General features: G+C 55.7%; 1 protein-coding gene and 1 long non-coding RNA gene across 2 annotated transcripts; both read left to right on the top strand.

Annotated features, from left to right (window-relative positions):
• The first annotated feature begins 778 nt into the window (after positions 1-778).
• Positions 779-1596, top strand: LOC121471029 (uncharacterized). The gene is made up of 2 exons (XR_012051746.1): positions 779-1240; positions 1301-1596. It is a non-coding gene; the product is annotated as an uncharacterized lncRNA (long non-coding RNA).
• A 4065-nt stretch (positions 1597-5661) lies between these two features.
• Positions 5662-15422, top strand: ERLIN2 (ER lipid raft associated 2). Its single transcript, XM_030290168.4, has 11 exons — positions 5662-5822; positions 5926-6007; positions 6164-6210; positions 6341-6402; positions 6984-7109; positions 8641-8714; positions 9089-9147; positions 9974-10065; positions 10363-10452; positions 11889-11968; positions 12926-15422. Exons 1-11 carry the CDS (start codon positions 5716-5718, stop codon positions 13133-13135), a joined length of 1029 nt encoding a protein of 342 aa, XP_030146028.1. The 5' UTR covers positions 5662-5715; the 3' UTR covers positions 13136-15422.
• The last annotated feature ends 242 nt before the right edge of the window (positions 15423-15664 follow it).

Raw genomic sequence — 15664 nt, 5'->3', positions numbered from 1 at the left:
CCTCCACGGCTGTCCCCTGGGACGGGTTGGGGGGGCTTGGGAAAACACACGGGGCACTGGGGACCACGGCACGTCCCTGTCCCTGGCTCTCTGTCCCCCCAGCGTCGCTCTGGGAGCAACTGAGCCCTTCAGGACTGTCAGCAGACGATCAACGACCCACAGCTCCAGAGCTGCCCAATTGCAAGTTTGGGGTTTGACCTGGTGCTTAACGAGTCCGGCCCCAAATCTGCAGCCCCTTCATGTGGGCAGCTGGGGGGGTCTCCTGGAGCCTGGGGAGCACCCACCCAAACTGCCCCCTGTTCCTGCTGCTCTTGGGGTGCACATCAGGGACCACAACAAGCTGAAGCAGGAAACCCCAAAACTAAATTCCAGCTGCGGTGGTGGGGGCCTGGCAGGGGTGCCAGGTCCATGGCAGGGGTGCCAGGTCCATGGTGGCGGTGCCCCAGGTCCATGATGGGGGTGCCAGGTCCATGGCGGGGGTGCCAGGTCCATGGCAGGGGTGCCCCAGGTCCATGGTGGGGGTGCCAGGTCCATGGTGGGGGTGCCAGGTCCATGGCAGGGGTGCCAGGTCCATGGCAGGGGTGCCCCAGGTCCATGGTGGGGGTGCCAGGTCCATGGCAGGGGTGCCAGGTCCATGGCGGGGGTGCCAGGTCCATGGTGGGGGTGCCAGGTCCATGGCAGGGGTGCCCCAGGTCCATGGCAGGGGTGCCCCAGGTCCATGGCAGGGGTGCCCCAGGTCCATGGCGGGGGTGCCAGGTCCATGGCAGGGGTGCCCCAGGTCCATGGCGGGGGTGCCAGGTCCATGGCGGGGGTGCCCCAGGTCCATGGCAGGGGTGACCCAGGTCCATGGTGGGGGTGCCAGGTCCATGGCAGGGGTGCCCCAGGTCCATGGCGGGGGTGACCCAGGTCCATGGCAGGGGTGCCAGGTCCATGGCAGGGGTGCCCCAGGTCCATGGCGGGGGTGCCAGGTCCATGGTGGGGGTGCCAGGTCCATGGCAGGCATGCCCCAGGTCCATGGTGGGGGTGCCCCAGGTCCATGGCGGGGGTGCCCCAGGTCCATGGTGGGGGTGCCAGGTCCATGGCAGGGGTGCCAGGTCCATGGCGGGGGTGCCAGGTCCATGGTGGGGGTGCCCCAGGTCCATGGCAGGGGTGCCAGGTCCATGGTGGGGGTGCCCCAGGTCCATGGCAGGGGTGCCCCAGGTCCATGGTGGGGGTGCCAGGTCCATGGCAGGGGTGCCAGGTCCATGGCAGGGGTGCCAGGTCCATGGTGGGGGTGCCAGGTCCATGGTGGGGGTGCCAGGTCCATGGCAGGGTGCTGGATTTGGGGTGACAGCCCCAGCAGAGCTGCAGCAGTGGGCAGTGCAGGAACCACCCCCTTGGCTCCCCTCATCCCACACCTCTGAGAGGCTCAGAGGGAAATGCCTTTTGGGGGGTCAGCGCCCGGCCAGGCCTTGGACCCACGTCCACATTCCTTTGTCCTGATTTTATTCGTTAGCAACATTTGGCCTGGATATGGAGACAGCTAATGAGGGACGGAGTTTATTGCAGTTTGATTTTTCTGTTAAAACAATACAATAAAATAAATGCACTTGGAAATCTGGTCTGTGTTTGTACATAGGAGATTTATGGCTCTGAAGGCTTCCAGAGAGACGCAGCCTTTCATTCCCTTCCTTATTGGAACAGATCATGTTGCAGAGTTTAAAGGCCTCTGGAGCTGTGATTTATTTGAAGGGAGAAATAAGGGAAATCCAACTATCTGTTCCCTGGCTCGGATCATCCAGTAACTCCCAGCCAAGGGGACGGATCTGCACCTCCTCCACGGACTTTTAAAATTTTTTTTCCCTCCTGTCACTTACATTATCCCGCTCTAAATATATCACCGAGCCAGGGATGACTCCTGACCTGGGCGTCAGCACCTCACTGAGGTTTCCCCAGCCCTTCCTGGAATCCCACAGATAAATCTCTGTCCTAGAGCCCTGTCCAAGCTCCTCCACGCTGCCCATAGGACATGACCTGCGTGGAGCCAGCTGCTGCCTTGATCCAGAGCTGAGGTAAAGGCAGGATCTTGGGGTTATCGCTGGATTCAGGTGATAAATTCATGTCACCTGTTGCTGCTCCTCTCCCTTGCTGCTCTCCTGGGCAGAGAAGAGCACGGCAGTTTAGAACCAGGTCAGGATTTGTGCCTGAAAACCTTTTCCATGAACTTGGAAGCTCAGCAGGATGATGCTGCAGCTCCCACGCTCCAGGCCGGGACTGCCACAGCTGCCTCCCTCCCACCCTCATGGAGGAAAACTGTGTTTTCCCCTTCTCGGAGGTTTCCTGCTGCCAGGAATGAAGCACCTGGAAGGCTCCATGGTGCTGTGGTGCACCCCAGCCCGTCCCAGTTACCCCAGTGGATCCCCCCAGCAGGAGCAAGGTGAGAGCATTCCCTGAGCTTCAAACAGACATTTTGGAAGCATTTGGCATTTACAGGCCCAAGCTTCGTGGCTTCTGGTGCTACTCCTGCTTGTCCCAGGTGTCCCCTGGACTTCTGGGAGAGGTGAGTGTTGGTGCCATCAGCACCATCCATCCTTTGCTGTGCTGTTGGGACACACGTGAGAGGAGAATTCCCTTCTCCACTGTGACATCTCACTGTGGGGCAGGGAAGGAGTGACCGAGTTCCCAGCTGGGGAGGGGACCTGGCTGTGATGGCCACTCTCCTCCTCCTGGAGCTCCATCCCAGCTCCTCCAGCCCGTGTTTTTGGCAGGCCATTCCCTCCCCCTGCGCACAGACGGGCTCTGTTTGCCATTAGCTTCCCCCCTCTGCCCCAGGAGCCCATCCCAGCACTAATTCTCACGCATGTTTCGGGTAAATCTACTTTCTTTCCCGGGATGAATTGTGGTTTCCAAGCACCATTAATCATTTCCCTTTAGAAAACAGCATTGGGGGGCTGGAAACACATTGCTCCTTTATTTACTGGGGGATGACCTGGCACGCTGGCACCCGGCCACGGGGCTGGCGCCTGCGGGACAACGAGGGGCGCGGAGAGAAGCCTCGGGGAGAGCTCCCCTCCTGTGCTGGGAACTGATTCCCAGCGGGATCACCTCCCCCAGGACAGACCCAGCTCCTGCCCAGGGCGAGGGGAGCGAGGGGGTGGTGGTGGGCAGGAGAAGGCTGGGAATGCTGTAGCGCTTTCCCAAGAGCCTCCTCCCAGGGGCTGTTCCCTGGGAGCTTGGTTGCCCCCCGGCAAGGGCAGGAATGTCTCCCCACTCTCCGCCCGCCCCACACGCCCCTTTCGAGGGGACGTGGGTCCAGGACCCTCAGCTCACGGGTTTGGGTGGGCCCAAGGTGGAGGAAGCCCCCCTGCCCCACCGGCCGTGGGGAGGGGGCACCAGGAGCACGTGTGAGCTCCGGACTGTCAGGGGATGATTAATGGCCAACGCCACGGAGCTGCCCGAGCTGCCAAGAGCTGCATTGTTAGAGCTGACACGGAACGAGCCCCGACACTCTCAAACACAGCTCTGCCCTGGAATCAGCAGAGAACATTCAATGGACAGAAGTGGGGAAGCGTTCCCCCACACAGCCCCTGCCCTGCCCTGCCCTGCCAGAGCCGGGGCCAGAGCAGAGCAGGAAGGGGCCCAGCCAAGCACCCCCGGCCTCCCAGCTCCTTCCAGGGATTTCCCTTCCTGGGCTCCACTGCTGCTTCGGGTTTCAGCTGGGGGACAGCGGGGATGGGATGGGATCCATGGGATGGGTCAGGATGGGATGGGATCGATGGGACGGGGATACAAAGGGGGTGGATCTAGAGATGGAGGCAGAATTTGGGATGGGGTCCGGGACAGGGTAGAAATGGAGATGGAGACAGGAGTGGGGTTGGGGCAGGACTGGCGTGCAGAGCTTTCCACCCCCCACTCCAGCTGCACAGGTAACCTTAAACGCCAAAGCATGAGCGTGGGGACAGAGTTTTTCCAGCCCCATTCCCAGCTGTCAGGCGGTGATTAATGGCCAACAGCCTCGGAATTGCCTTTATTGCCAGCCCGGCATTGTTACTGCTGACAGCTAACAAGGGCAGACAGGCTTCACACCGCGCCTTGCGCCGGGCCTGCCGGGACCGAGCCGGGCCTGAGCCAGCTGTGCCAAGACTGAGCTGGGCCTGCCAGGATGGAGCTGGGCCTGTCCCACTGGGGCTGCCCAGGCTATCCCAGCTGTGCCCAGGCCATCTCAGCTGTGCCCACAGCCAGCCCAGCTGTGCCCATGGCCATCCCAGCTGTGTCCATGGCTATCCCAAATGTGCCCACGGCCATCCCAGCTCTGCCCTCATCCCACCCAGGGTCTGCCTGGGTCCCATCCCAGCTCCATCCCCACGAGTCTGGAGCTACGAGCACCCAGAGACCCCCAGATGGTCTCACTGAACTCCACAGAAAACCCCACAGGATATTTTTACAAGGGCAGGGGGATGAGGTAGGGATGAAGAAGCTGGAGAGAACTGGATGCAATAAACCATTTATTCCTACAAACAGCCCTGTTAAAACCCCAAGAGCCGTGGCACAGACACCGCTGAATGTTCCTGGCCTCGAGTCCAGCGGTAATGATTTTTTTTGGCTTTCATTTTTTTTTTTTAGGATTATTACAAATAATATTTACCTTTGTGCTGGTTCACATCTTGATGCTGTTAAACACGTGGCCACAGCTGGTTTCCCGCTCAGGGCAGTGATATAGTGCCGCTGTTATGAAGCAAAACCTCTCCTGTGAGCCAGAACACCCCACATTTAAAAACCTATTACTTTTCAATATTCCATGGATGCATTTTGCTCCAGCTCAGAGCAATTTCCTAGTTTACCCTTATTAAACTGAGAGGGGCTGAGCAGAGGCTTGTGATTTATGAAACACATACTAGATTCATTAAAACCCTTAAAGATTTAATACATTTTATCAAGGCCTTAAATCTGGGCAACCTCCTTTAAAAAAACACCAACTACAGGGTGTTTTTCATCTCTGGCGCCCTTTTGCGCTTCTTTAAGAGCTGTAAAATTTGGATTGACAAATATCGTGGATATTTCATTCCTTATTCCTAAATGGCACTGAACCCTCCTGACAGGGTTGTTATGTATAACCTCGGAGATGTATCACAAGTAAAGATCAACTCGTTCTCCCTTCCTGACGTTTTATCCGTGGATTTAAGGCCCTTTCCAGGATCACAGAGCTGGATGGTTCTGTTTTCTGGCCCGTCCCATTTCCTGAGGTTGCCCAAAGCAGGCCCGGCGAGCAGCGGGGTCCGTGTGGGGGCGATATAAATGTGCAATAAAAATGTTCTGGCTGAGAACAGTAATTGCCAGAGGGGAATGCAGGCTCCTTGTCAGGACATTTGGTGCCCTCAGGGACACGGAGGGGTTGTTGGGGTGTGTGCAGGCCCAGGAGCTGGACTGGATCACCCCGTGAGCCTTTCCAGCGGAGACCTTCTGTGGGAAAGTGGGATATGGAAACGGGAATATCCCGGCCCGTGGCAGGGCTGCAGCGGGACGAGTCTCGCTTCCCAATCTGACATTCTGTGCCCCTCCCGGGCGGGGAGAGGCCCGGGGGCTCCGCACCCCGACCCGCGGTGGGCGCGGGCGGGTCTCGAACCCGCGGCCTCCGGCGCCACATCCCCGCTCCTCCATCGCCCCCTGGCGGCGGCGGCGCGGGCGCGCGGTGATGACGTCAGTGGCGCGCCGCCGGTGCCGCCGCCGGTGCCGGGCATGGCCCAGCTCGGCGCCATCGCCGCGCTCGCCCTCGGCGTGGCGGCCGCCGCGCTGCTCTCGGCCGTGCACAAGATCGACGAGGGGCACATCGGCGTCTACTACCGGTGAGACAGCCCGGGGGGCCTCCTGCGGGGAGCGGGCCAGCCGCCGCCGCCGCTCACCGTGACCCTTCTCTCTCTCTCTGTCCTCCTCCCGTTCCCTCCGCAGCGGCGGCGCGTTGCTGACCTCCACCAGCGGGCCCGGTTTCCACCTCATGCTGCCCTTCATCACGTCCTACAAGTCAGTGCAGGTGCTGCTGGGCCCGGGCCCGGGCGGGGCGGGCACCGGGGGAGCCCGGCGGTCGGTGCCGGTACCGGTACCGGGCAGAGGCGGCTCTCGCCACGCTCGGTGGGGTTTGTGCCGGGGAAATCCCTCTCTTAAGCCTCTTTCCTTCAATCCCCTGCAGACCACGCTGCAGACGGACGAGGTGAAGAATGTCCCGTGCGGCACCAGGTGAGGAGTTCGCTCTTCCCCTTCGTCCCGAGACTCCTCAGAGACCGAACCGCTCTGCAGCCCCGGGTGGTCCCACCGGAGGGGACAGTCCCCTCCTGCAAGGATCATTTTGTGTTTTCTCCCTTTGCAGCGGGGGAGTGATGATTTATTTCGACAGGATCGAGGTGGTGAATTTCCTCATCCAGAGCGCGGGTGAGTCCCAGCTGTGCCCCGGGGCCGTGCTGCAGGGAGGGAGGTGTGGGGCCGGGGAGGGAGCTGGGCTGTCCCTCAGGTGTGCCCCCAGCACCTGGCAGAGCCCTGGCTGTCACCTCTGACCCCTGCCCTGGGAATTTGGGGTGTGGATTGTCTCCTGCTTGTATCACCTGCGTTATCCCAGCCCCTGAGCTTTGTGCAGCACCTTGGAGTCACGGAGGGTGCAGGGTCTGTGAGCAGGGCAGCCCAGGGAGAGCCACCTGGGCAGCCTTTACCCAAATCCTTTGGGTTTTAGCCTGGGAGTGCCTGGCTGGGCAGGGAGATGTGTGTGGGTGTGTGTGTGTGTGTGTGCAGCCCCAGCACAGCCTGGGGGTGCTTCACACCCTCCTGTTCGCAGGGCAGGGGCAGACATGGCACAGAGTGCCACAAAATAGCAGCAGTAAACAAACCTGCCCTGAGCAGGTTTGAGGGCAGGGGGGTCCCTCAGTTCATCTTGCCCTGAGGCCGAGCTCCAGGGCTCTCCCTGAGTGCTCAGCCTCCTGTCCCTGCTCCAGCCTCTGCTCTCTGCTCTCCTCTCCCAGTGTACGACATCGTCAAGAACTACACGGCTGACTACGACAAGGCTCTCATCTTCAACAAGATCCACCACGAGCTGAACCAGTTCTGCAGCGTGCACACACTGCAGGAGGTGTACATCGAGCTGTTTGGTGAGCTGCTGCTGGCTGGTGGCTGTTAGCCATTAATCCCCGTGGAGCTGGGGCTGGTAGCCAGCTGCCAGCCTTTATCCTGGTATCTTTTGGAGCTGACTGCTGCAATGTGTGCTGACAACACGCTGCCAGCCCAGGCAGCCTCCCTTTAGGGAAGGCAGAGGAATTCTGTGGTGGATTGGATGGGTCACAGGGCTGTGGTCACACAAAGTGACTATTTTCTGCTGTCACAGAAACTCTGAGCAGGCACCCCTGGCCCAAGGCTGGCTGAGCTTTGAGGCTGCAGTGCCACGAGCCAGGAGTGCTGGCAGGGGCCACCAGGGAGGCAGAGGGCAGGAGAGGCTGAGCAGAAGCTGTGCTTTCCTGGTGGGCTTGGCCCAGCAGCTGCCAGTGCCGAGTGCTTTGTTGTGGCTCTGGGCTGCCAGCACGGTGGGCACGGGGCTGCTGGGGGCCCAGCAGGACAGGCTTTGTGCCAGGGCGAGCACAGGCTGCTTGCAGGCTCCTGTGCTCTCTCCAGGCTCTCCAAGGCTCCCCTTCCCACACCAGCTGCGGGCCTGGGGCTCAGATCCCCCCCAGTTCCAGTTCCCAGCTCCTGCTGGTGCCTGGGCGGGTTCCTGGCCCATGGAGGCTCCAGATGTTGGCAGCTGCTGCTTGAAATAGGCTGAAAGGTCCCGCTCTGCACAGAAGGAACTTGTGCAAACTCCCTGGGAGCCCTGGGCTGAGCTGCCTGGGTCTGGCTCAGGTCTGCAGTGGGGCACAGCCCCTCTGAGCGGCCTCAGGTCACCCTCTGCCCCCACATCTGCCAGCAAGTGCAGGGAACTGATAGCAGCTGCGTCCCAAACTCCTGGCTGGGCTTCCTTAGGAGTTTGAGTTCCAGATAGGAAACTGGGACCAAAGCAAACAGTCCAGGAGTGTGATGTGATCCCTCTTAAGGCTGTTACTGTTTGATTTTCCCTCTGCACTTCCCAGCAGGCCCCAGCTGGAAGCACTGCCCTCCTTGGAGCTTTCATCAGAGCAGGGTTTTAGGTTGTGTTTCCTTTTGAAATCCTCAGCTATGCTGGAGTTCTGGGACTCCTTGAGCCAAAGAGACATTACTGATGATTTTTGCAGCCTGTTGAAGTAACTGGTGCTGCCATTTCCCATCCCTGCCTTTCCATTTGCTTCGTGTCCTGCTGGCACAGGTGCAGGTCAAAATCAGGATTTATCTTGTCACTCCAGGATCCAGAGGGGGAGTTCAGTGGGGAAGGGGTCAGAGCACAGCCTCCTGCTTGTGAAGATGCTCTATCTGCCTCAGGAAGGTTCCACACTGCAGGTCATGGGAAGCTGCAGGGTTTCCTTTCATGCCTGCCACGTTCCTGTGGTGTGCCCCATTGCTGGGAGCCTGTCTCGGGGTCAGCCCAGCACTTCTTCACCCAGCTCCCATTTGTGCTTTCCAGGAATAAGAAACGTGAGCCATCCCCGCTCACTCTGGGTGCTGACAGCAAACTGCCTGGGGGGATGTCTCATTCCCTTTTCTTTTCTCCCCAATCAGATCAAATTGATGAAAACCTTAAACTGGCCTTGCAGCAAGACCTAACCACGATGGCCCCTGGATTAATTATACAGGTAATCAGGATGTGATTGAGATATTGAAGGGGCAGATTGTGAAGAGGGGAAAGGGCTGAAAGGAAACAAGAAACAGATTTGTTTAGAAAATTGCTTTACAGCACAGATTCCATTTAACCTGGGGAGTGGGAACAGTGTCCTTCCTGCCCCCTCAGTTTTGGTGTGTTGAGTTTCTCCTGGAGTTCTCTGGGTGCTGCTTTGCCCAGGTTACATCAAGAGACCTTTCAGTGCTGCTTCTCTGTGGGTTTTGGGGCTGGTCACAGTCTGTGCAGCTCTGGTGGCAGAGGATGCTCCGAGTGTCACCCCCAGTCCCCTGCAGCCCCAGGGGCCACTGGGCTGCTGGCCCAGGTTCTCCTGTGTGTCTCTCTCTGCAGGCAGTTCGAGTTACGAAGCCAAACATCCCTGAAACGATCCGGAGGAATTACGAGCTCATGTAAGCGCCTGTGTGTTCCCAAAAGGACCCAGAAGGGCAGATGGACTTGGGGTTAGGGCATCGTGGTGCCCTCAGCCTCCTGCTGCCCTCAGGACAGCTCTGAGCACTGGCAGGGCCCTCACTGGAGCCCTGGAGCACAGGGGTGGTTTGCCCTGGGGCTCCTTCCCTGTTCCAGAGCCCTCCCAGGCTGAGGCTGAGTGGCAGAGGGATGGATTTCACCACTAATCCTCTTGTTTGACTGGGATGGAGAAACTGTTGATTCAACAAGCTGAAGACTTGCAAAGCTTTGAAATAACTCCCTTTGACAGCACTTGATGTGCTGATCCCTCCGCAGTGCCCTGAGCCAGCTGCCAGCACTCTGCTCCCTCTCATCCACTCTGCTCCCCCAGCTCTGCGTGTCACCTTCTGGGCTTGTGGGAAATCCTGCGTGCCCAAATCAGCCTGTGCTCTGCTGCCATAAACACAGCAGGACGTGTTGAGAGACTCAGTTCCAGGGTCTCTTCCCTGACTGGGAGCAGGAGCAGAGCTTTTATTGATGTTCACTTTAAAAACTCATGAATGTAAGTAAAAACCAGTAAAGCAGAAAAGGCAGCAGGGCAGCCTGCAGGGACTGTGTGACAGGGAAATCTTCCTGCGTTGGAGGGGAGGAAAGGATGCTTTGATTTAGGCACAGAGCTCTGTGCAGGTGCCTGCCCTGACATTGCTGATCCCACCTGCCCTGGACACGTGCTGGAAGGAGGGGAGAGCCAGCAGCTCGTGCTGGGGATGTGCTGTGAGTCCCACACCAGTGAGCTCCTGGTTTTAACTGGTTTTTCCTGCTCCCCAGGGAGAGTGAGAAGACAAAGCTGCTGATAGCGGCGCAGAAGCAGAAGGTGGTGGAGAAGGAGGCAGAGACAGAGAGGAAGAAAGCTCTGATCGGTCTGTGGGGCTGGGCTGGGAGAGGGCACGGGGGGACGGGCAGCAAAGAGACCCCAGGGAGGGAGGGAGGGATGCACCCCGTTCACTCTGGGACCTTCTCTGATCTGAAACCTTCCCAGAGAAACTCGGGAGTTTTTCAGGTGGGTTCCAGCTTTGTTCTCTGTGGGCTGGAAATTTTTCCCACCGTTCATTTCCACCTGAAGCAGGTGATGAGTGAGGATTTTCCAGGGTGGGGCTGCTGCTGGTGTTAAGAAGATGTGTGATGACAGTGTGGGCGTGTTCTTGTTTTCATTTCAGAGGCAGAAAAGATTGCACAAGTTGCTGAAATAACTTATGGACAGAAAGTGATGGAAAAGGAAACAGAGAAGCGAATTTCAGAGATTGAAGGTGAGTGGGGGGTCAGCTTTGCAGTAAGTAAATCCTGAAGCAGTTCACCAAGGAGTTCTTGAAGCATGTGTTGACTGTTCTTCAGTCCAGGCTGATGTTCACAGGGGTAGAGTTCCTGACCACAGGCAAGAACAGGAATTCCTTTGCAGGCTGTGCTTCTTGAAACTCCCTTTCCCAAGGTGATCTTTGTAGCAGTTTGAACTTAAGGAGATGTTCCCTCACCGCTCTGATAAAGTGCTTTGTCAGAGAAACTCCAGGGTGTGGAGAGGGCTCTGCCATTCCAGCTTGGGAGTGGCAAGGCCTTTCCTCCCCTTACATGTATTAGAGGCCCTGACAAGCTTTGCAGAAGCCACTGAGGAGCAATTAAGAGTTTTACAGGTCAGCAGCTTCTCATTTAGAAGTTCTTTGCAGAAATACAATGGGATTTATTTCTTATAACTGTGTCAGCCCTCGGTCTGGGTCTGTGCTGGCAGAGGATTCCTGCCTGCTCCTTTTTTCCTGGTATCTGACTGGGACCAACCTCTCCTTATAGCCAAGAGAGGAAGTTGTGGGCCAGACCATCCAGCTGTTCACAGGATCTTTAAGTGCAGCAGCTCCCAGGCCTCCCTGCTAGGGGAACTAAACAAATGGTTTATCCAGCTGTGCAGCTCTCAGACCCAGGCTGACGTGTTGCAATTGTGTGGCTCCATGCCTTGGGAGGAGTGGCAGGAGGTGGGCAGGATTCCACTCATTTTATCTTTAACCTTCTGGCCTGATACCCATCATTAGCACTGGATGGATGCGGAGGCAGAGGGGAAAAGGAGTGCAGTACAGAAAGGGGAAATGTTCCTTAAGTATCTGTGCCAGGAGTCAGGAATTTCAGGATCCACAGCATCAGAGCCTTGGAGCAATTGTTAATACAGCAGAGAAAAGCTCTCCAGCATCTGTGCAAGGGGCAGAGCCTGGAAAGGTTAAAATCCCCTGCTCTGCGTGCCAGAACCTTCATGTGCATATCCCAAATCCCATCTGGGAATCCCATCCACAGCACAGACCTCGTCTGCAGAGAGCCTGCTGGGCTGCTCCTGGCGTCCTGGGCAGGGCTGGGGGTGAATCCCACACTGCAGGAGAGCAGTCGCTGCCTTTCAGCACAAGAGTCAGCCCTGGCTGGAGAAGAAAGGCTGAACTCAGCCCACGTGGTGGGAATAATCAAACCCTGATGTTTGTGAAGTTCTTGGAGCTTTGCAGATGCAATTCCCTTCTCAGTGCTCTCGTCCTGCAGCCATTTAGCTGTAAATTGAGCTCCCATTTCTGGTTTCCCGTTTTGTTCCCTCTTCCCTTGGTTGTTCCCTGTGCAGTTCAGAGGTGGCACTGGCCACCTTCTGAAGAGTTACCAGCTGCAGACAGTGCTCACGTGGCTGGGGGTGAAAATGTGACTCAGAGCATGTGTTTGCTTCCAGATGCTGCGTTTCTTGCACGAGAGAAGGCGAGAGCTGACGCTGAGTGTTACACTGCCATGAAGGTGGCTGAGGCCAACAAGGTACTGTGCTTTCCTTTGTGGTGCCTCAGAGCAGGGCCCAGGCTCCAGGCGTAGGGAAACACCAGCACAAGGGCAGGCAGTGATCCTTGTTTAAGTCAAAAAGCAAAACAAGGCCGTCGCCTCTCAGCAAAACTTTCATCTGAAACAATTAGTCAACAATTAGTTGCTTATTTGCAAGTTCATTTTGTTCTCTGGACAGATCAGTGTAAGCGTATGTGAAATCTCTGCTCTGCCAGGTGCTCACGGGGCCGTGGCTCTCTGTGAATATCACTTTAGTGCTGCCCTTTCACACTGGTGTGATGAGAAATGTGGTTTCATTCCAGTCTCAGGCTGGCAGGCAGAGCAGGGAGATCTCCAGGGTGACAGGCAGGGGCAGAATAAACCACAGTACAGGGAAAGAACTGATCTCAGACACCCTGAAGAGCCTCAGTACTGCAAAGTAAAACCAACAAAAAATCCAACCTGGAAACAGAAAAAGGACATGGATAGAATTGCCAGCGTGTTCCTGCCTACAGCAAACTCCCAGGACATCCCAGCAGGAAGTTGCAGTTCGTGTGGTCAGTGAGGAGGGGCAGAGGGCTGGGCTGGCTGTGCCCGGGTTTTGTCCTCTCTGAGCTGCTCTCACCCAGACACGCTGGTGGAGCTGCTCCCTGGAAAAGAGCCAGGGACATTTCCCTCCTCCATAGCTCTCCTTGCAGGGGCTGCAGTGAGGGACGTGCTCTCGAGCCTCTCAGCACGCTTGGGCTGAGTGTTTCCCCAGCTGCTCCCACCCCTTTCCATTCCGTGTTTGGTCACTGGGATTTGGAGCTGCCCTCAGCCCTGCTGGAGGAGATCCTGGCTCTGGGCACTCCGTGTTTTCCCTGGGGAGGGCTGGCCATGCCTGCTGTGCCTCGTGTGTTAAGCAGGAATTCCCTTTTCCCAGACCCCAGCAGTTGTGACCCGTTTTCTCTCGTGCAGCTCAAGTTAACTCCCGAGTACTTGCAGCTGATGAAGTACAAGGCAATCGCAGCCAACAGCAAGATCTACTTTGGCAAAGATATTCCCAACATGTTCATGGACTCTGCAGGGAGCCAGACCAAATCTGCAGAGGGACTGGCAGAAGGAATCCAAGAGGAGGACGGGGCAGGAGCCAGCGAGGACACAAAACTACTTCATAACATCAACTGAAGAGGAAGATTTCTATTCATTTTATATCAAAAAGCTAATGAACTGGGAAATTCCTTTTAGTTTTCCTGTGCTGAAAGAGATGAATCAGATTTAATCCTTTCAATCTTTTATATGACCATTAGATACAAGGACTTTGGTATTTATGGGGTGGGTTTTCTGGTCATTTCTGAGGTGGTATGTTCTGTAGCTGCACCTCCCCGGCTCTTGGTCACCCAGACCAAGGATTTGGGAGAGGCTGTCAGGGCTATCAGCTGGGTGGGAACCTAATTTGGGATTGAGGTGGTTCACAGCAGTTGCAGGTAAAGAAATGTTGAGGTTTTGGAGGGAGGGGAATTGCTGCTACGACTTGTTTGGTTTTTTTTTTTTCTTACTGAAAATTCCAAGTACTTTATTTCAATCCCCTCTGAAGATAAGGTGCTAGATTTTGTACAGTACATCCAAGTGGCTGCTCGGGGCTGCTGAGCCCACGGGAGGTGACCCCACGAGGACAGAGGCTCAGCTGGAGTCCTGCAGGTTCCCACCCACGGGGGGATCGAAGCCTTAGACCACGTCACGCAGGGAGTGACCCGAACTCTTCATTCGCTGTGTCCTGACTCGGCTTTGCTTTCCTTTTGTCATGTTTTTGTAGGAGAGCTGTCCCAGCAGCTCAGCTGCTGGGGGAGGGTGTGGGCAGCGTCCTGGAGTGCAGAGCTGAGTGGGATTTTCAGTGAAATGATGGAAATTTTCACAGAAGACCAGGAAGGAAAGAATTTTTGTCTCAGGGACCCTGACTTTACAAAAGGCCTTGCTGGGGAGGAGCTGCTGGAGTGACCAGACAGTTTTTCAGTCTGTTATCTGCTCTGTGGGAGCAGCTGGATCTCAGTGTTTACAGTGTCTGACTAGAAAAGGACCTGCAGGTGAGCAGAGCTGAGCTCCTGTGGGGTTGGGAATGGACCTCGAGGAAGGGAGATTTCCCACTGGCCAAGGACAAGCCATGATCCTGAAAGGTCACAGGGCAGAGAAGAGCAGCTCTTCCTGAACTACCCAAAGATGGATTCCCCTTTATCTGTGAGAACAATGTTCCAGAATGTATCTTCCCCTCCAGAGAGCTGATCAGTTCCTCACATCCCAGATGCAAGGAGGGAACAGGGCATTGTTTTCCACACATGCAGAATTGGAGGATAAAAGTCCAGGCCTAGAGAGAACATTTTTTTCCCTACCCAATCCATCTGCATTTGGCAGCAGAGCCTGGTGATTAATTGCTGATGTAATTAGAGGCCAGCATCCTCTTCTGAGGTGGTGCCAGCGAGCAGCCTGGTGCATTCACAGGCTCGTGCCCCACATTCCTGCACCCCAGTGCCCCTGGTCTCGCCCTTCAGTGTTCAAACCTTCATCACTCTGCTGCTCTGAGGGAGCTGGGTGACTCTCAGCTGCTGGCTCCAGGGCTTTTACAGCAGTTTTCTCTTCCCTGTTGATGCTTGAAAATGCAAAATAGAAATGAAGCATCAGTTTCTGCTGGAGAAACTGATTCTCTTTGTATTTCTTGGGAAACAGGGGCTAAGGGAAGTCCCATCTCCAGACCTACATCAGACCCAACAGCATCCCCAGGGAGGCTGTAATATTCCTGACTCATAAATAGGTCTGTGCAGGCACATCATAACAGGGAAGAGCAGAAGTTTAGCCATGAGGATGAGCTCACTTGAAACTGTTCTATGTTCGTACTCGAGGTTTCCATCAATAACTAACCCCTCCTTTTACACAAGTATTTTTCACTAATGAAAGGATCCTACTAAGCCAAAGTGGTATTATAAAGGCTTTTTTGTATGTGTGATTTCACAGCAAGACAATAGCTTGGGATAAAGAGCTCTTAATAATTTTTTTTTTTTAATTAAAACCCTGACTGCTAAAGTATTAGTGTAATTTAGTTAAGTTGTAGTAAGAGTAAAAAAACAAAAGCAAAGTTGAGAGTGTATCAGTCTTCACAAGCCAAAATCCATTGTTGTGTCTTCATTTGAGTTTCTTCACTCTAAAATGTCCTGAATGTTCCAGAGTGGCTCAGTCTCTCCATGTAAACCTTCATTCCTCTGTCTCTTTAGCAGGCAAGTTGTGCTGTTTCTCTAACCTTGAGATGAAGAGCTGAACTTTAAACCCACTCTGTAGCAAAAGGAGCAGAGATTTGTGGCACTGCTGATACCCGGGAGCATGGAAATGCTCTGCCAGTGCCACCTTTGATTTTCTTACGTACCGAATTCAAAGCCTTTTTATTTTGGTATTTGGTATGACAATAAAATGGCCTTCAATTTTAGAATTCTCCAATGTTAATGTGGGGGCCTGTCAGGTGTGGATGTGTTTGCAGGGGAGGATTTCGCAGAGGGAAGGTCCGGGTGCTCGGTGGGAGTGGGGAGCTGTGGGTCTGTGCTGTTCCTTTCCAGTGAGGAGGAGGAAGGTGGAAGAAGGGTCGGAGGTGTCCAAGGACTCCCGCGTCTGTCAGCACCTGCTTTGCTGTGGAATGAGCAAAAACCACCTCGGATTTGGTGAAGTTCGCAGAAA

The sequence above is a fragment of the Taeniopygia guttata genome, chromosome 22 (assembly GCF_048771995.1).
Source record: "Taeniopygia guttata chromosome 22, bTaeGut7.mat, whole genome shotgun sequence".
Taxonomy (NCBI): Eukaryota; Metazoa; Chordata; class Aves; order Passeriformes; family Estrildidae; genus Taeniopygia; species Taeniopygia guttata.
This window is presented reverse-complemented; position numbering and strand designations above follow the sequence as displayed.

Excerpts from the sequence above, each read along its gene's own strand:
- ERLIN2 (XM_030290168.4), top strand. The coding sequence starts at position 5,716 with ATGGCCCAGCTCGGCGCCATCGCCGCGCTCGCCCTCGGCGTGGCGGCC. Across the intron at positions 5,823-5,925 it reads CACATCGGCGTCTACTACCG|CGGCGGCGCGTTGCTGACCT; the intron begins GTGAGACAGCCC and ends TTCCCTCCGCAG. Across the intron at positions 11,969-12,925 it reads AGGTGGCTGAGGCCAACAAG|CTCAAGTTAACTCCCGAGTA; the intron begins GTACTGTGCTTT and ends TCTCTCGTGCAG.